Raw genomic sequence first — 19,830 nt, 5'->3', positions numbered from 1 at the left:
TCTTATGAAAAAATAGAGTTCACTTACCTCTTGATTATTCGGTGCGATTATTACTTCCACCTCGTCAAGATGCTCACGATGTTGCGTGACCTCCGCGTGAATTTCCCGTCCGTTATACGTCAGATAAACTTTCTGGCCTGGCACGAGTCGCGCGCTGGTAACGGATCCGAAACCAGGTCCGATGAGATCGCGATCGGAGTACTCGGTGCTGGGACTCGGAGGACGTCCACCGGGCACGGAATCGAAGCGCACAGAGTACCGAGTCTTCGGTGTAATACTGAGGCCTGACTCGGAGGCGGCTGACGCCGGCGTTTTTACGGCGTGAATGACGCCACTATAATACTTCCCGTCCTCGCCGGGAGCACACACTCTGGTGCCGATTATGCTGCGTTTTGCCAGCCTCTTGCCCGTCGACATTATTTGTGGTATCTATGAATAAACGACTTCTCGTTGATCACCTCGCGAGTCGACAAACGTTCGACGAGGATGCACTTGAATTTTCACAGAGCACTTTTTGTTCTCTTCTCGAATGTATCTGGGGTCGATAGGTCTCTCGTGAAACTCATTTGCACTGTCACGTTTTGCTTTCTGTCTTGCAACTTGTTTTCTTTTTCTCTAATCAAAATATGCGCGTGGAATCGTGACCGTAAGCCGGCGAAGTAAGATTACACTGTGAGGAACAACGTACGCGCGGCTCAACAGTTCAAAACTTGCGAGGAGACAATGCTACAAATGACGCGGATCGATATTGTATCTATGAATCAGCTGAATATTCGGTAAACACTCCCGGAAACTGAGCGCACTGATTTTCTTGACGTCGCTCGTATTTTTTTATTACTTTAACGAACACCGTTTTGCAACAATGTCGGTTTAGGTCATCGTTCCACGATAACTCGCGTGTACGGCCGAATGCTCGGTAGTTTTCTATGAAATTATCAATCGCGCAGTTGATTCTAAAATGAAAAAGGACGCGGTGGCCTTCGCGGCCTGAACACAGAACTCAATGTATCAACAAAACGGCGTGCACCGTTGCCTGCGTTCGTCACGCCGTCCGCATGTTCGAGGCACTTCGTGATTGATCTGTGATAATGCGTTGGTATGCAAGCGGTAGATACCATAATATATAAGTGATTACGCTTGCCGGTGAAGAGAAATCCGGCGTCTTACGGTGGCCTGAACGAACAAGCGGTACACGATTCGATTGTATACGGGCAAGAGTAGGACTCGCGATACCCGACATGTGACGCACAGCTGAGCGACCGGGAGGGACTGAGGACAGACGAGCAAGCGGCTTTCACTGCGCCGGCCGGCCGCCCGCCCGTCCGGGAAAAACAGCTGATAGATAACAACAAACCCACGTGACCCGGCCTCGAGCACTGATTGGACGTTGGCTCTGACCTACTTACTCTCATTGGCCGGCCACCCGGACAACGAGAAGAACGGGAAAAAATCGCAGACCAGAACCCTAACCAAAGCACTTCGCTCGGCAAGACCTTCCTCTTTCTCAGCCCTCTCCTCTTTTCGTATGGCTCTACTCGGCGTCCCTTCTGGCCTCCCTCCTTCGCATCTTCTGCAAAATACTCTGATTATGTGCGATCTATGTGAAATCTTAAATTCATCCTCTATGCTTCATCCAATGAACAGTTGAATATTATTCGAAGCATCCATCATACTATAGTGTTTACCAATGAAATTTTCCTAATCAGCTGGTAGTTAAATGCATAAAACGGTCATTTTGTCATCAGCTGAGAACAGCTATGACGAAATCCAAGCGAGTGATCAGTCTGCCAATACGTAGATACAAAGCTCTAGGCAAAGAAACCTAGCATCGCAAGATATTCCTGTTACCGACCGAACACCATACTGTAACATCTTTTCAATGAAATACTCTTCATTTTTCGAAGATTTCTATTCGTATAGATAACGATGGCTGCAGAAAAAGATTGGGGATATGTTTTACGAGAGCACAATGCGTTTTAGCAGAGGAATACATGTTTGTAGTTCAGCTGTCAGTAGAAGGCGGCCATTTTACGTCAGCTGAGAAGGTCGGTGACGACACACGCTGAGTGAAATATCTTCGCACAGTGTTTAATGTGCTCTAAACCACCTCACCTTCGAAGTTATTTCCAAAGCTTGTCACTGTACCGAAAGTAATAACAATTTTACATTTATTTAATTATTATTTGACGACTTGGCCATACACTATTTACAATGCAAATAGAAATCATTAGAAACATTTTTACATAAAAATTATTGTAAATACAATTTCAAATAACCATTACATTGTTTCCATTGTGTATTTTCCATTCTTGCGATGAAAAATCCCAATCAATGAGATGTTTAGTTATTAAAAAAAAAATTGATGTTGAGTTAGCAATTCGTCAGCTGAGGGCGCCAGTGACGAAACACGGTGGAGTGGATAGTCTGTGACAGTAAAGATACATTTTCTTAGCCGATGCGTAATAGGTTTCGGGAAACCGGTGCACGACCGTGATTGCACGTCCATTTTGAAGTGATTTCGAAGAGGTCAGAGACAAAAAGGAGATGCCGGCATGACTGGTAATCGTTGTTATTATAACGATATGTGAATCGAAAGCGGTGTCAACGAAGGTGAGGCAGCCAGTTGCAGTGGCATACCGTATGCTTGTCATGGCGGCGCAGAGGACGAGCAATGAAAATGGCCGGAAGATGCGAAGGGGCAGTAGCGGGGAGGGATGGTAAGGCCGAATAGAAGGCAACGGTCCACGCATTCTCAGCAGCCTATCCTAGATTTATTTCCGTGGATGTTGCGCAATAAACGTTGTGCCGTTTAGCTCACTGAATGCTACCCCCTCGAAGAGGTGCCAAGGGCTAGTGAGTAACATTTAATTAATTGTCGCCGGTTACTGGCTACTCCATTCCGTTGGTCGTATAAAGAAATCCGATTATGCTTCGTTCATATGTATTGTTATTGTTAGTTCTTGTTGTCAATGTAATGGAGACTTAGTCATCTTCATTACATTAACATATCTGCTTAACTCTGAACACGTTTCAAATTCTTCTGGAAACACTTTTTACGAAGGACTATTAAGTGGATGGTATAAAGAATCTTTTTATTACTTTTCTGTAATCGTTCATTGAACATGGCAGTGACAAGACTTGAATTAATTTATATTTTTGTTTTCTACTTTAATTCAATAAAATGTATCTATATGTGATTCATTGTTTTCACGCATGAACGATTCAACCCAAAATTCCTGTTGTCTATTAACACTCAGTTCCTTCGATGAAATTTATCGCGGTCATTGGGTTTGGTTTGCGGTGAAGTTGTTTCCTAAAGGGTCACCCTGTGTTTATGACGTTCTATTGTTCCTGCTCGCAAAGCGTGTCAGTCAATTTGAAAGAATCGGTACGAAAAATCTGACAAATAATATCTAATCCCCGATTATAGTTCCCTCTAAGGAACCGAAATCCTGTTTACTTCAGAAATTGTCATTGGAGACAGAAACATCTAGACTTTCAAAGGGTAGGAACAAATATTTCCTGATGAATCATACTTTTCCCAAGTTTCATTTTTAGGCTACTTTGCAAGCTTTTCTATTGTTCTGTTCGAAATAGGAAAAAATGGACAAAATGGTGAAGGCATCGAATATTGAGATGTATTCGATGACGTATCCTGAATCGTTGACACACGATATACACACACAGGTGTGTGTTATAAGATAAGATTACGTTAGCGAAGCGATCATAAGCTACACGAAAACGCAACAGCCCTATCAGAAGTGAATTTGCTAGACGTTCCATTTTGTTGGACTCGGTATCCGGTTTAACGAAAGCTCGCTAAAAATCGAAACACAATGACCGATGACACCGTTGTTCGTTTGATCGTTTCGCTTGTTTCGATCATCTTCGTGGGGGTCGTAGTTTCAGCCCATTCCCAGCAGCAATGTTCTCCGTTTTGCGTGTGTGACAGTTGGTACGGTTTGCAGCGTGCTTCTTGCACGGGTCGCCATCTTAACAGCATAGATACAAGTGCACCGGACAGTGTGCAAGCTATGGACTTGGCGGATAACGTGATATCATTGTTAAGCAATTATGAATTAATGGTATGTTTCGATTACAAAGATGCATTTAAAAATAAAGTAAACTGAACATTTTTTTTAGAATGCAGGACGTACAAAATTGAAATACCTTAATCTTTCCGGTAATTCAATTAGCGAGATCGATTTGGATGCTTTCGATGGCCTGAACGATCTAACGGTTTTAGATCTATCGATGAACCATCTTTATTATATTTTATCCGATGTTTTTGTGAAGAACAATAACTTACAGGTGCTAAGATTATCGAAAAACAATTTCAATTCTCAAGTACCAAAGTTGCAATCCTCTTCGTTAATGGTAACAATGGAAATGATTCACATTTTATCATTTACTGGAATTACAAGAGGCTGAGAATATTCTGTTTAACAATGATAAATTAATTTTAATTTAGGATCTCAGTTTGGACTCGTGTCAGATTAGTCATTTACCTCTGGACACGTTCAATGGACTCACGCACGTTCATCGTCTTGATCTGTCAAATAATTTGATGATTCAGATGAGTAGCACGGTCGTGCAGACATTGCATCTTCTGAAGAAGTTATCATTAGAAGGGTACGATAAACCTGATTCCTAAAATTAATATGCATCATTATTTATTGAATTAACAATTTAATGATGTGTAAATGTTAGTTTCAGTGAAAGTTCAAACATCTGAAACAAAAACGTTACTTTCCAGAAATCCGTGGTCTTGCAATAAGCTTATGCTTGATTTACAAGAACATCTGAGGCACAGAAACGTGAAATTCCAAGAGGTTTGTGGCCATAAAACAGGTCCAAAGAAATTTGAAAAGATGATTCTTTCAACCGTGAGGAAGCACAATAATTCTCACTTATCTATTAATCGGACTATTCAGAAAACTAATTCGGCAACTGAATACAATGTTTCGAATGTGTCGATCAGGAAAAGTCTATCAACGTGTGAAAATACCGTAAGCCGAACTAACAGTACCAATTCTGGTGGACATGTGTCTTATTGGCTTTTTTTCATCGGTTTTATAGTTGGCCTCTCAAGTGGAATGTTTATTTCTTACTTTTGGTTGTCAGGAATGATTTCGTGTTGGAGATACACTCGTCATACACCAAGCTTATCATTGTTGTTTGATTCGTACTTACAGAATCGTACAAGTAACGATGGGAATTTGATAGAATCCTGTCCGGGTACTCCACCACCACCCTACCGGGAAGTGATGTTGCGGCCGAACATTTATCGTTGTCCGTCAACAGCTTCCAATTTAAATAACAATGGTACCGGATATAGATAGAGGTAACTTATTGTTGTTGCAGCGTATCTGGGACAAAGTACACACACGCATCGTTGTATAATTTATTCAGCTTTAAAATTGCAACTTTTTCTTTTTATCGTTCTCTTTACCTTTACTCTATATGTACATACTTTTCATGCGACCCCGTTTAATATAAATTATTATTTGCGGGTACAATTGTTGTCGTGTGTCCCGAGTTAACGAGATACGGGTCATCGACCAACAATCGATAAGCAACAAAAATAAATTTAGTTAATTAATCGACGATAAAAGCAATCGTTAGCAAAACACAGTCGTTAATGCAGGCATGCGATGCTCGAATTCGGCTATGGGCAGCCATTAGAGGCTGAATGTGTATATAAGTATATGTATGTTAGATACATGTTTGTGACACCATGCCTCACGTGCCTCCTCGCGTAAGGTTCTTCGCGAAGGTGAGCAGCAGTTCCCTGACGACGGCTGAGCCGAGTAGAAACAAGAATAAAGCATTGATACAGTTAACGCTTTCATTTTTCATTAATTCCGCTACACAGCCTCCTACATTAGTAAAATTTATTAATAACAACAGCTTATTAAAATCATACACATACGTTAACAGTGTAAAAATACAAAAATACGTTATACAACGTGGCCTAAGATACATTTTGTTTTGCTTTTTTGTATCTATGTTACAAATTACATATTATATATATATATATACTACATGCATATACAGTAATAACAAGAATAAGTCTTTATATTAAAAAAACAAAAGCTGTACATAACACAACTATTTGCATAGCTAGTTATACGATGACTTGACTTTTTCTTTTACATTGAACACAACAATTTTTCAGCTCAATCATTGTGATTGTTTGGCGGGTTTAATCATTGCTTAGCAATCATATTACTTTTATCTTCATTTTGGCTCGTACTTAATGTAACAGTCTTGCAACCAATCGCGGATATTATATTTTCCATTACTTCGTGATCGTATCTAGTGCCGCGTAGATTAGTTATCACGCTCGCCTCTTGACTAAAATCATTCGATATCAGGTCGGCTGGCAGTCTCATTTTGATTTCTTCGATGATACCAGCCTGTATATCCAACGTCAAAGTAAATCGGTGAACCTTATTGTCTCGAAGAGGCACATCGAGAACACGTGTTACCGAAAATTTAGGCGTTTTGCCATAATTCCATTCCCAGGACCTGAGCTCATTTACTAATTCATTGAGACCTGCAAACACACTCGTCGATTATAAATTGTAGGACATTTTTATTTAACCCTTTTGGGATTATAAGGTTGTAAATAGATTACGTAGTTGTCTGAGTAATACGTACCTGGAAACCAATCTTCGGTAGGATTAATATATTGAAAGCCTTTCTGGCGTTGTATGAGATTCTGTCCACCGTCCTCCAGAACAAGTGCCTTTGTACGAAGAAATTCCCAGCCTACCGCGTTAATCAGCTTGTCCATTCGTATATGGGAATTTACGTCTATTAAATTTTTTATTGGGGAACGGGTAGACGCTGTGGCATTTGTTTCTATACCATTCTGTAATAAATAAACGTACATATTTATAAACCTAACATTAATATATGATATTCAAGATACTTTCGTATCGCATGAAACGACAGCATAAAGAATAAATATTTTTCATTTTTCATATTCTAATACCTTGATGCACATTTTGTGGAATCTGACTCTTGCAATTTTACGTTCATTTTATACCTAACAGAAGATTACTAATAGTATTGTATTCGTATTATTAAATTTCAAATGGTAATTGGCTGACTATCAAAATGTTACTAAGTTCAAGAGTAATCTAAAATTAATTTTGAAAAAACTTTGTCAGTATCAATTTGTGTTTCTTTATAACAATTTTTATCGAGTAATGATATTTATTTTGGTACATGCGTCGCCAACTGTCTCGCAGACTTTATACGCAAAATGTGATAATAGGAGGAAAAAAATTACCTCTTTTCTCTCGAGCGCTAAGCTTAAAGCCGTTTTGTTTACATCAACCAACAGTGTGCAGTGATGGTATGCGTTCGGCCGTCCTAATTTTGCTGCAGTACCAGATATCTGCATTTCAAAACAATTAAGGAAACATAGCTAATTTTTCACGCGGAGCGCGTGGCTTCGTTCTTAAATAAGTAGGTTGTTCCAATCACTCGATTCTATTAATTACACTCGAGCTGATATAGCCATAACAAAAAATTAAAAAAAAAAAAAAAAGATACAAAGATCTTCTTGCGACCAGACAATGTTTTTCTCGATAATAATTTATTTTATATCTGAAAAAATGTAATATCAAAGTGTACTGCTAAATATAATATTTGTTGTTTTGTATATACAAAACTAAAGACATTAACATTTCTGTTATCGCGAGATGTAAGAAAAGGAAACTGTGACACGCTGCAAGTGCGTGTACACTGGGGATGCAACGTGGACTTCCATCACATGTCTTTGGTTTTGGTAGAAGCCTGAAGAGTTAAGGAGAGCCAGGAGGAGCCTCCTGTCTTCGTTAATAAAGGATATACATCTCTTTTTAACTAAGGGAAACCTAAGTTGCACAAGACTGTACATATCACTGTACACGTGACTAAACAAAGAAATGTGCATTGATCTTTTAAAGTCAGCAACGAAAGTGTTAAAGTAACAGTACTAAAAGCTAAGAACTGTGAATTTTGTTTCATCTTTCTTCCTGGTCAAATCTAAACCGAAACAGCATTCAGTGTTTTAGCTGTCTAACTTTGGAACATCCTATTGAAACCGAGAAATAAGTGATATTATACATTACATTAAAGGATACTTTGTATTCCCCTTCGACAACGATGTCCTCACGTTTGTTAATGTCAGCCTTAACACCCCATTCACGATACAGAGCTCTAGTAATGATGCCCAGATTGTATTTTCGATTGTATCGTTCTCGTGGTGTAAAAAACGATAGGTTTAGGTTACCAGTGTCATGGTAGACAGTACCACCCCCGCTGTTCCGTCGGGCCACTACTATACCACGTTTCTCGGCTATCTGACAATTGTGCTCGATCCATGGATTCTGATGACGTCCAATTACAATGCAAGGATCGTTGCGCCATAATAGCAACACATGATGATTCGTGAAGTTATGATTTTTGTAGAACCAATCTTCTAACGCTAAATTGGTGAACACATCCGTGGATTGCGATATGAATACTGACTTCGTTATCAAATTATTCGGGTCGTCTTGCTTGTCGTTGGTACTCGTCGAATATCTAGATACCTGTTGTAAATTATTATATCCAGCTCCTCGTTTAACAACGATCATGAATCTGTTGATTAGCGACATTTCTTAAGTCAGAGGATGAAATGTATTTCAGTACCGATATGAAAACCGCACTCCCTGGACACAATGCGGTATTGATTCGTGAAATCAGTCTTTTAACTACTGAACCTTGCCAGGTGTTTTAATAGATGAACAGACACAGCCTTGGTTACGGTTAATATTTTCGTCTGCAGATAGCGGTCCTACTGGCAGCTTTTTCTCGTGAAGTCGGATTGACTGGCGGTTATAGAGATGAGGTAGTCGTGAAGGGCAATCGTTTGATGCAACCACTTCCACGTTTGATCCAGGGAGTTGATACGGTATCGGATACCTAAACAGTCTCGGCAGTCCTTTTGCATTCCTCCGTGTGCTGACAGATTGGAAAGAAATATTCAAATTACCCGCGATCAAATGAGACACGTAGGTAACAACGACCTCTTCCTGTCGGACGGTAGATTATATGCTTCCGCGATTCGGTTGGTAGATGCTCGACGTTAAGGTTAGGACACTCGAGAACGTTTCGTACACGATTGATGGACGTAAGACAAAATTCACCAACGCACTGCACGATTCGTAATGAATACTTAAACCGTACGATTTTGATGTTATATGAACTCTGTGTGGTCGGAGAAAGTAGAGGGGGCTTGGAACACCACGCAAAAGGTTATCTGAGTTCGCAGCACAAAGTACATACAGCTGACCCGCGCGTGATATCGGCGCAACACAACTCTCTTTGCCTACTCTGCGTGATGAGTTTTCCCTCCCGCAGTGCTTCAGGCTCGTAAATGTACTTCTATGCACCCTTCGTTAAATTTTCCTTTCAATTTTTATCAATTAGCGTTCTGCATAAAAATACTCCATCAAGGACAATTATCCATGATGAATACATCCTTCAGAAGTGGCTTTAGGGACCAATTCTAAAGCACCTAATAGTCAGAATCATTTTTTAAATACCTGTATTCATTAATAATTATACTAAATAAAAATATTATTAGGATCATGGTACTTATTGAAATCTATGTAGCATAGGAATTATTCTGCACTTATAGTCTGACATCGATAACACATACGATACTGTATTTCCATGATTCTGATAGGCAGTCGAAACTCGCGAAAAGTCGTATTTACATGTCAGTTAATATCACATACTCGGGGGGGGAGGGGGTAATTAAGGTCAGTTGATAAGAATACTTTGTACTCTTCCGTGTCATGTGCTAACATTACTATTGAATTTTGTAGTTATGATGTTGATATTTAGTTTCTATAACTATTTCAGTAGAGATTTTTTGTTATTACTTTTATCATTTCATCGTGAGTTCAGCAAAACGAATATTATACCACTGATCATCCTCGTTGTCACGTGACTTTTTATCTGGCACTGCATGAATTAATTCTATTCATTTAAATTCAATTTACTTGTGTTTTAATACCTTTTTGTTTATGTATTTAATTTTAATTTAGTCTTGTGTAATTTAAACTTTCTTTAATTAGGAGAAAATGTCTGATTATTCACTTTATTTGTCCGTATTTTATTTATAAAGACAAAAGGTTCTAAGTTAAGCTCTCCCTGTCTGTTCGTGAGTTTTTCCAAGATCAGAAGCAAATCGGAAGTTCTACGATGCACCTAAATGTACAAAATACATAAATACTTTTCAATCATTCTCTAAATAACGAGCGAGATAGAGAGTAATAATCGAAACAATACATTCAAAAGTTTAATGAAAACATATTCCATGAACGCTTTTATTATTTATTATCACTTCCATTTACATAGCCCTTGTTATCAAATTTACTTATAATATTGTAAACTTTATGTAACTTCACATGAATAATATTTTCAACTTCACTCGTTAAACATAAAATGAAATATTTATCATGCTGATATCACTATTAGCAAAGATACCTTGATACAATAAAATATTTCAAATTTATTCATATATGAATAATACGTGTTACGGCCGTAACAGTAATTGTAAGTAAGATAAAGAAAATTTGTTTGCACAAACTCAGCAGAAGACCGAAAAATTATTAAAATAATTATTTGACAAACTTGTATTTTTAAAAAACCATCATGAGCTACAAATTTTTTCAATTCGATCCTATCGCTATCTATATAAAAACGGCGGAAACTACTGGACGGGAGCTTTTCGTCGAATTATCGACCGTTCTTCCGGTAGTCGGTAAACTTCCACCATTACTTACTTATTACACAAAGTCAAATGTTCCATTCATTTAAATTCAATTTAGTTTCCTTTAGATGGGAGAAAATGTCTTATTATTTACTTTATTTGTCCATATTTTATTTGTAAAGACGAAAGGTTCTATATAAGTTAAGTTCTTCTTGATTTTTCCTGCATTTTTCCAAAATCGGAAGCAAATCGGAAGTTTAGCTTTACACTTAAATGTACAAAATACATCAATATTTTGCAATAATTCTCTGATTCGGGGTAACGAGCGAGATAAATAACAATAATCGAAACAATACATTCAAAATTATGATAAAAACATATTCCACAAACTGACGCGTGTTTATTATCAGTTGCATTTAAATAGCCCGTTATCGAATTTATTTATAATATTGTAAACTTTATGTAAATTCACATGAATATTATTTTTAACTTTGAAAAACAAAGGCATTCAACTTTTAACGGTATGGTAGCGTTATCATGCTGATACCGGAGTTAACAAAGATATCTTGATGCAATAAAATATTTCAAATTTGGACACGAATACCTCACGTATCATACATGAACAATGCGTGTTACGGGCGTATCAACAATTCTAGATAGCATAAAAAAAATTTATCTGAACAAAATCCAAAATTGTGTGCATAAGAGTACCCTGGAATTCGCTGTTTGTAACCACTCACAATTTATTCGCGCATCGGCTTTTTCTACTGTGAAAGTAAGGTCCTTTTAAATAATACAATAATTTATTACCATTATTAATTGTACTCTTTTGATCAAATCCAGGTATTAGACTCTTCAGTACAAGAACATAAGAAGAATAAAAAAATAATGGAAAAATTACAGTATCCTGAAACATATCGCGACGAAACCATTGTTGATAACTATCATGGAGTCGAGGTTAGAATAAGAAAAAGATAACCATCTCTTCAGTCATATTTATTCCTATACTAGTTCATAAATAAGTAGTAGTGAATTCCATACATCAAAATTAATAACAATGTATCGTTTTTCTAACTAAATGTTAACTAAGAATATATTCAGGTTTATTAGTCAGGTGTATGACTTTGATCTAATGAAATAGTATGAAAGTTCTATTATTTTTTATGATAGGTACCAGATCCATATAGATGGTTGGAAGACCCAGATTCTGAACAAACTAAAGCCTTTGTTGATGCTCAAAATGCTGTTACTAAACCATATTTAACATCATGCAAGGCTCGTCAAGATATCCATGATCGATTGAAGCAGTTATGGGATTTTCCAAAATACTCATGCCCTGCTAGATATGGAGATAAATATTATTTCTATAAAAATACTGGCTTACAGAACCAAAGGTAATAGATTGTAAAATTTAATTTGGCTTTTCATATATTAATACATAGTTGTATTTTGTTCCAGTGTTTTATACGTACAAGATACATTGGACAGTGAACCAAGAGTATTTTTAGATCCAAATACTCTATCAGAAGATGGCACTGTTGCAATTTCTAGCAGTAAATTTAGTGAAGATGGTAGCATATATGCATATGGTTTGTCTAGTAGTGGATCTGACTGGTGTACAATTCATTTTATGAATACAGAAACTGGTACAGTCAGCAGTATTTTGGTAATTTAATATAGAAATATTTGAATTCGAAATGTACCATTTAAGTAATGTATGTATATAGGTGAGAAATATCCTGAAGTTTTGGAAAAAGTCAAGTTTTCCCCCATAACATGGACTCATGACAATCGTGGAATATTTTATGGTTGCTATCCAGAGCAAAAAGGTAAAACTGATGGTTCCGAAACGGAAGGTAATAGAGATCAAAAGCTGTGCTATCATATTGTTGGCACACAGCAGTCAGAAGATGTTGTTGTAGTTGAATTCCCTGAAGAACCTTTATGGAGGATGTGAGTGATTCAATTATGTATGTGTTTTAACGAAGTTCACTGATTACAGATACTTAGAGTTATATACTGAATATTTCCTAAAAACATCCAATTTAATAAAATACAATTTAATGTGTTCCTTGTATATGCTTTCAGAGGAGCTCAGGTTTCCGATTGTGGGAAATGGCTGATTGTCACACCTGTGAAAGACTGTAGAGATAATTTAGTTTATTTCACAGAATTAAAGCCTGATATGAAAATAAGCGAAAAGTTGCAGTTAACTCAGGTCGTTGATAAGCTTGAAGCCGATTACGAAGTCAGTAACATATACATTTCATTTCTTATTTTTGATACTCTCTTTTATCATTTACTATTTTTTTATAACAGTACGTTACAAATGATGGTACCAAAGCTATATTTCGGACAAACAAAAATGCGCCAAACTATAAGTTAATAGCTATAGATTTATTGGATTATAAACAAGAAAAGTGGATGGATCTCCTACCAGAACATCCTGATAATGTATTAGACTGGGCATGTGCGGTCGATGGCGATAAATTTGTAGCTTGCTACATTGAAGATGTTAAAGTAAATATGCAGTAGCAGTTAAAAGTTAAAATCACGCGATAATCAATGAAACATATTTTTTTCCAGAATGTTCTACAACTTCACAGTTTAAAAACTGGTGAAAAACTTAGAACTTTCCCCCTTGATGTGGGCACAATAGTTAATTTTGCAGGACAAAAGAAATATTCTGAAATATTTTATCAATTTAAGTCATTTTTAATTCCTGGCATTATATACAGAGTTGATCTCCAGAATGAAGAAGAACCACAAGTTGGTTAATTTGTATTTTTTACAAAAACTGTAATGATTACTTAAATTGTACGTGTGTACATATATTTAAATGTTTTTGCAGGTGTTACGAGAGATAAAAGTAAAAAACTTTGACCCGAGTTTATACAAGACTAGTCAAGTATTTTATACAAGTAAAGATGGTACAAGAATTCCAATGTTTATTGTAATGAAACACGTAGGTATTTATAATATAATATTTATAATTACATCAGATGAAATATGTTAATAATAAACGTTCAATTCAGGATGCTGTTTTGGATAGTTCCATGCCGGCTCTGTTATATGGTTACGGAGGATTTAACGTAAGCATTCAGCCTACATTTAGCGTTACAAAACTAGTTTTTGTTCAACATTTGAACGGTGTACTTGCTGTGGCAAATATCCGTGGCGGCGGGTGAGTTGATTAAAACATGAATATTAAATACTTTTCTACAAACAATATTCAGTAATAATTTATTCTAGCGAGTACGGAGAAAAGTGGCATAATGGTGGAAGATTCTTTAATAAGCAGAATGTATTTGACGACTTCCAAGCTGCTGCCGAGTATCTTATCAAGAATGGTTACACTACAGCTTCAAAATTAAGTATCTTGGGTGCAAGTAATGGAGGTTTATTAATTGCTGCCTGTGTTAATCAAAGACCTGATCTTTTTGGTGCTACAATTGCTCAAGTCGGGTACGTGTGTAATAACGAATTTAAATTAAAATTTATTTAATTTATGCCTTTTTATTGTACACAGGGTAATGGATATGTTACGTTTTCATAAGTTTACAATTGGAGTCGCTTGGGTATCTGATTATGGTAGTTCTGATGATCCAAAACACTTCGAAAACCTTATAAAATACTCTCCCTTGCATAATGTGAGAGTTCCAGAAAATGGACAATATCCAGCAACATTATTATTGACTGCAGATCATGATGATCGCGTAGTGCCATTACATAGCCTTAAACTGATTGCAACTCTGCAACATACACTTGGAAAATTACCCCAGCAAACGAATCCTTTACTTATTAAAATAGAAACTAAAGCAGGGCATGGTGGTGGAAAACCAACTATGAAAGTGGTTAGTATTAGAAACTTCATTTTATTTTCTTCCATTTAAAAATATTTATTATTTCAGATTGAGGAAAGTACCGATATATTAGCATTTATTGTAAAATCTCTGGACTTAGAATTTAAATTGTAAAATATATTGCGAATATTAACATCTTTATATTTTATACTACGTGTAAAAGCCTTTTAACACAGTTGTGTCTAAAATTCAATTTTATCGCGTTCAATGATATAAAGTAACAATAAAATTTACTATGATATGCTATATTGGAAAGAAAAAGGGAGAAGCTGCTTTAATTGTGAGTAATTCGGAATTATTTTAATACAATAAGGAACATGGTACTCTAATATGAAGCATTTTTACATTACCAATGTACGCATTGCAAAATACTGTTTTGAAACATTTTAGAACAGATTTTAATAAATCATTTTATAAAGAATAATTTCTAAGGTGTTAAATGAATAATTCATGCAGTGTATCAGTGTCTGTATTATCTTGGTACATTTTTGAAAACTTTACCGACAGTCCCTAGAAAAATCCGTAGAACGTAGAACACACCATTTTTCGTTCCTGCTGAACAGATTGCAAAGAAATTTGAGGGACGTGTTCAGGAGGCCCTAAAGAATGGCGCGCTGGTCCGTATTTTACCCAAATCGTCAAAAAGTTATAAAATATTGAAATTGCTGTCTGTCCACGGTCAAGAAAATGGCGTATCGGAATCATCTGCATTAATTTATTCGTAATATAAACATTTTTGCGAATCGAATGTCCAAATAAAGACCAACGCGCCATTCTTTGGATCGGATAGAGCAAAACGAGCACTCAGGGGCTGATGTACAAGCTTTCGTTTAGAAAAATAGTGTGTTCTACGATTTCGTTGATTTTTTACTCGCGAAAGACGTCAAAAAGGTAAAACAGACCACAAATTTAGTTCCTCGTTGTTTCTGTAGGTCGCAGTACGTTCATTTTCTGCGCTCGACCTCGCCCTCATTCGCAGCTTGTATATGTGAATATGTGTGTGTCGACCGAATCGATTGATTATAATTTTTGTACATATTAACATTTCGCTTATACGTACATTGCACATAAGTGTCAAAATTTATATCTGAAATGATATGCTCTTAAATATTTCGTATCAAAATCACGCCATAGGAAAATGTTATTAAAGCAATATTCCCCTTTATTTATTACATAATTACAATAATATAGAATATAATACAAGATGGGTGTTGCTAAAAAAAGTACATTATTCGATTTTTTCGTTGTTATTTATTGTATGAACGATTTCATTACGATTAGCATTACAGTTTCGAAACTTCTACCAATGGCTGTGATTGGTTGTTTCATTCGGCGTCCTTTCATTTCGACCAATCAGACACGTCGCTGTGTGAGCGAGTGCGTCGATTTGTGACGCAGTACAGCATTCCTCTTCGAAGCTTCGTTCGTCTTGCACGTGTCTGCAACAGGTAAGATTAAATTATCTTCAAATATTAAATTAAATTGTCTTTTGGGTGTTGAAAATACAAAAAAGAGAAAGAATAGCCGAAGAGAAGTCTAGCTCTTTGTTTTTTGACATTAATTCGAGGTTATTTTTAGAAATACGTGAGTTGAAGTTTTTTGCTCTTGCCGTGAATTGACAATGAAGTTCGAAGAACAGAATCTGAATTATTTTCTCTTTATATCAATAATTATTCGAATATTATTGCATTTTTTCATGTTTTTAGTAGATTTTTCCCGTAATTTGTTGTTATATATCGTGATAATTGATTTTCTCGTTTTTTACTATTACGCCGATATAAATACGAATTAAATTAGATACATTTCCTTCATTTATTCTGCTTTTATATCAATAATTTCTTAAATCCCGTCAATATCTTACATTGTTTCTACTTTGTTTCTTATATTATGTTGTTTAAAGTTGAGAAAAGTAATCTTCATTTTATTTCAATATGGCGTCGATAATTTTTAACGAACCTTTCCCTTACGATTAGCATTAAAGTTTCGAAGCACTTTGAAACTTCTATCGATGGCTGTGATTGGTCGCGCCATGTTGGCGTCCTCTCATTTCGACCAATCAGACACGTCGTTGTGTGAGCGAGTGCGTCGATTTGTGGCGCAGTGCATCAGTCCTCTCTGAAGCTTCGTCCGTCTTTCACGTGTCTGCAACAGGTAAGATTAAATTATCTTCAAATATTAAATTAAATTGTCTTTCGGGTGTTGTAAATACAAAAAAGAGAATGAATAGCCGAAGAGAAGTCTAGCTCTTTATTTTTTGATATTAATTCGAGGTTATCTTTAAAAATACGTGAGTTGAAATTTTTTGCTCTTGCTGTGAATTCACAATGGAATTGGAAAAGCAGAATCTGAATTATTTTCCCTTTATATCAGTAATTTCTTGAATATTATTCAATATTTTTCGTATTGTTTCACATAATTTGTTGTTTTTAATTTAATAATGTTTTTTCTTGAGCATCGTAATATTATTTCTGTTTAGACTTGTTCGTGTACTTCGTTAGGTTTCGGCCGATAGCAGAATATACCGAACATTACCGAGCGTTGCCGAAGTGCCGACTGCTCTTCGTCGGGAAGGTAGGTCTCGCCATTTCTCTCGCGAACGTACAAGTGACAAGACGTGTTGAGAGAGCATCCTTCCGCATAAGTAGTAGGTGCGCATTCTGCCTATTAAAATATTTTGCATAAATTATAGTTCGATCGTTTATTAGTAATAATTTTATTATTGTTGATTAAATTTTATTTACATGAATTGGTATTTCTTATTTGTTACAGATATTTGATGAATATTGAAAGGACGCCATGGCACCTAATATGGGTTTGAAATAGAATTTCGTAAGAATTTATTGTTTTAATTTATTCTAATCAATTATTAACATTTATTATTACTTGTTTTTTATTGAGTCGTTGTTAATTGTGCGCATTTTTGATAATTACTTGCTACCAAAGACAAGAAAGAAAAGATCAGAGACTTTTTTTTTTTAACCAATTCATAGAAAAAGAATAATTAATTTTTCATTTTATTGAATAATTTCGTCCAGTATTTTAATACATTTGTTTTAAACTAGAACTAAATTGAAATAATTCGTATTCTACTGCAAATGATTACTTCTCTTCTGCAATTATTAATTATTTTAAACAATCTATTTTTGTTAAATAGTAGTAATTATATTATAATATCCAGTTTCCGATGCAAGTTTAAATTAAAATAGAATCGCGTTTTTAAATCATATGCTGTTTAAGCATGGTTAATTATTGGACTTTGCTTATTGAAAAGAATTAGATAATTTATAAATCATGCCATAATAGAATTTCCAACAATTTGTAGTATGCTTATAATCTTAACAACAAAAATCCTCTGCTTTAATACAATAGTCTATTATCTTTATAACAAAATGATTTTCTATCGATGTAATATTCATTGAAATAATTATCAACAATTATTTAAAACATTTCATTTCAATCTAGGATCAATATTCAGCTTTAACAATATTTGTGCTCGTCGAATATATTTCACGAACATAGATATGTTCATTTACAAGCCATTAATAACAGTATTTCCATTACGAAAGCTCAAAAAAAAAAATGTTTTGTATATTTCCACCCAGCCCATCCCTGCTCACTAAGTTTTTCTTTCAGGAATTGTTGTGGCCGCGCGCAATGCGGTCGGTAGAGTCAGTGTTTATACGAGCATACTTCCAATGTTTTGATTTTTGCAAGGGCGAACTGGTCCTGAATAGAGTTGCGTTTGTATGATTAGGAATCACGCGAAAGTAGAGTCAGTGTTTGCTACGTATTATAAAATATTTTCTAGAGCATCGCGGCTCTGATTTTTCTTTTTCCATCGCGAAAGTAGAGTCTCTATAATTGTTCGCCGGAAATTATTTACTTTATATCTTTATTTTTATTTTTAATTTTTTTTTTTATTGCTCGATATATCCGGTGTTAGAGTCACGGCACCACTGAAGAGGAGTCTTGGGCGTTGCTCCATAAGGAAAGAGTGTAAGTATCTTATTACTTTATTTAATTAATTTTAGTTCAAATAGAATAATTTACAATTTCAACACTTGATAATTGAGAGTTATTTTTCATTGCTAATATTTGATAAAATCCAAATTTATATATAATTTTATTACAATTAGAATTGATAATTTTCAAAATTAACCGTAATTTTTTTTTGTTTTGTTACAGATGAATTTTTTGATTTAGCCGAGTTCCTGGATATCCTGATGATGGCTTTCTTCACGACTTCCGTCTTGGTACGTCACTTAATTGCTTTTTATTAAAATAGAATAATTTACAATTTCAACACTTCATAATTGAGATTTCCTTTTAATTGTTAATATTTTATAAAATTCAATTTCATGTATAATTTTATTAGAATAAAAATTGATAATTTTCAAAATTAACCGTAATTCTTCTTTTTTTGTTACAGATGAACAGCTTTCTTCACGACTTCCGTCTTCTCCTACAAGGCAGCCTCCTACCTGGTGTTTGACTGTCGGAAGAAGAGTATATCTGCGAACGGTGAGTCGCATGTTTTATGGTTCCTCTGGTGCCCAATCATGTCGTAGGACGAATGGTCCGAATCGACACGGGCTACTAGTTGTATACGTGCTTGGCAAGCATAGTGACCATGGGTATGATTATACATACCCATGAGTAGTAACATTTTTATTGTTTCATTTCATTTAGTTAGGCTAGGTCTTCTTGTACTCCGCGTTTTAATATCATTTCAATTCCACATATTCCAATAGATATGTTTGAAATATATGAATGCTCTTAAATGTTTTTAAATGTGGAATATGAAATATTTTAATACCGAAACAATTTTATTTAGTTTGTCTGAATTAGTTATTGCGAAGGTTCAATATTGATAGTATTATGGAATATGTATACTGGATATACATATTAATGATGCTATTACATTGATTTAATTACATTTTATACATTGTAAATTCAAATATAATTTGAGAATTTTTTACGCGTAGTAAAGTTCAATTACACGTTCATGAAAAATTGAACAATTTATGTGCAAGAAGACTATTCGTGACGGGTAGATTTCCAAGTCAGAGTAATCTATTTGAACACCTTTTTCGTATTCTTGAAAATTTACTCTGAGGAGGGAATCGCCCGAGGATGTTTTATTCATTTTCACAATAAATTCTTTTTTCACAACAAAGAATTCTTAATTAAAGACATTAAATTCTTTTT

The 19,830-nt window shown here is 35.4% G+C and overlaps 5 protein-coding genes and 1 long non-coding RNA gene across 10 annotated transcripts in view; 3 read left to right on the top strand and 3 right to left on the bottom strand.

Moving 5' to 3' along the window:
• Glut4EF (Glucose transporter 4 enhancer factor) overlaps nucleotides 1–1,294 on the bottom strand; it is a 59,117-nt gene extending 57,823 nt beyond the window's left edge. The window contains exon 1 of one of the 2 annotated variants that reach the window (XM_034332327.2): nucleotides 28–1,294. In XM_034332327.2, the coding sequence (XP_034188218.2) occupies nucleotides 28–417 (390 nt within the window). In that variant the 5' untranslated portion in view covers nucleotides 418–1,294. The remainder of the gene's footprint in view (nucleotides 1–27) is intronic. The other variant, XM_034332329.2, reaches the window with a different exon arrangement.
• A 975-nt stretch (nucleotides 1,295–2,269) lies between these two features.
• Nucleotides 2,270–5,724, top strand: LOC117607980 (uncharacterized). 3 transcript variants are annotated; one of them, XM_034332341.2, is made up of 6 exons: nucleotides 2,270–2,853; nucleotides 3,431–3,505; nucleotides 3,598–4,085; nucleotides 4,144–4,377; nucleotides 4,472–4,632; nucleotides 4,757–5,724. In XM_034332341.2, exons 3-6 carry the CDS (start codon nucleotides 3,837–3,839, stop codon nucleotides 5,340–5,342), a joined length of 1,230 nt encoding a protein of 409 aa, XP_034188232.2. In that variant the 5' UTR covers nucleotides 2,270–2,853; nucleotides 3,431–3,505; nucleotides 3,598–3,836; the 3' UTR covers nucleotides 5,343–5,724. The 3 variants fall into 3 exon arrangements, with proteins under 3 accessions (XP_034188232.2, XP_034188231.2, XP_034188233.2); XM_034332340.2 differs by having other exon boundaries at nucleotides 3,258–3,505; XM_034332342.2 differs by lacking the exon at nucleotides 3,431–3,505.
• A 138-nt stretch (nucleotides 5,725–5,862) lies between these two features.
• Nucleotides 5,863–8,654, bottom strand: Lipt1 (Lipoyltransferase 1). Of its 2 annotated transcripts, none has more exons than XM_034332343.2 (4): nucleotides 8,127–8,654; nucleotides 7,301–7,408; nucleotides 6,664–6,877; nucleotides 5,863–6,559 (listed from the first exon to the last, which is right to left on the bottom strand). In XM_034332343.2, exons 1-4 carry the CDS (start codon nucleotides 8,652–8,654, stop codon nucleotides 6,210–6,212), a joined length of 1,200 nt encoding a protein of 399 aa, XP_034188234.1. In that variant the 3' UTR covers nucleotides 5,863–6,209. The 2 variants fall into 2 exon arrangements, with proteins under 2 accessions (XP_034188234.1, XP_034188235.1); XM_034332344.2 differs by having other exon boundaries at nucleotides 8,139–8,654.
• A 179-nt stretch (nucleotides 8,655–8,833) lies between these two features.
• Nucleotides 8,834–9,341, bottom strand: LOC117607984 (uncharacterized). The gene has a single exon (XM_034332350.2). The coding sequence runs from the start codon at nucleotides 8,987–8,989 to the stop codon at nucleotides 8,834–8,836; it is 156 nt and encodes a 51-aa protein (XP_034188241.1). The 5' UTR covers nucleotides 8,990–9,341.
• Nucleotides 9,342–11,263: 1,922 nt separating this feature from the next.
• Nucleotides 11,264–14,871, top strand: LOC117607975 (prolyl endopeptidase). Its single transcript, XM_034332324.2, has 13 exons — nucleotides 11,264–11,534; nucleotides 11,603–11,716; nucleotides 11,930–12,153; nucleotides 12,218–12,405; nucleotides 12,487–12,712; nucleotides 12,848–13,007; nucleotides 13,079–13,279; nucleotides 13,346–13,528; nucleotides 13,611–13,724; nucleotides 13,795–13,943; nucleotides 14,012–14,224; nucleotides 14,289–14,613; nucleotides 14,671–14,871. The coding sequence occupies exons 1-13, from the start codon at nucleotides 11,385–11,387 to the stop codon at nucleotides 14,734–14,736; spliced, it is 2,313 nt and encodes a 770-aa protein (XP_034188215.2). The 5' UTR covers nucleotides 11,264–11,384; the 3' UTR covers nucleotides 14,737–14,871.
• A 2,982-nt stretch (nucleotides 14,872–17,853) lies between these two features.
• Nucleotides 17,854–19,382, top strand: LOC143308253 (uncharacterized). Its single transcript, XR_013065248.1, has 3 exons — nucleotides 17,854–18,618; nucleotides 18,808–18,875; nucleotides 19,052–19,382. It is a non-coding gene; the product is annotated as an uncharacterized LOC143308253 (long non-coding RNA).
• The last annotated feature ends 448 nt before the right edge of the window (nucleotides 19,383–19,830 follow it).

Source organism: Osmia lignaria, chromosome 3 (assembly GCF_051020975.1).
Source record: "Osmia lignaria lignaria isolate PbOS001 chromosome 3, iyOsmLign1, whole genome shotgun sequence".
In the NCBI taxonomy this organism is placed as follows: domain Eukaryota; kingdom Metazoa; phylum Arthropoda; class Insecta; order Hymenoptera; family Megachilidae; genus Osmia; species Osmia lignaria.
This window is presented reverse-complemented; position numbering and strand designations above follow the sequence as displayed.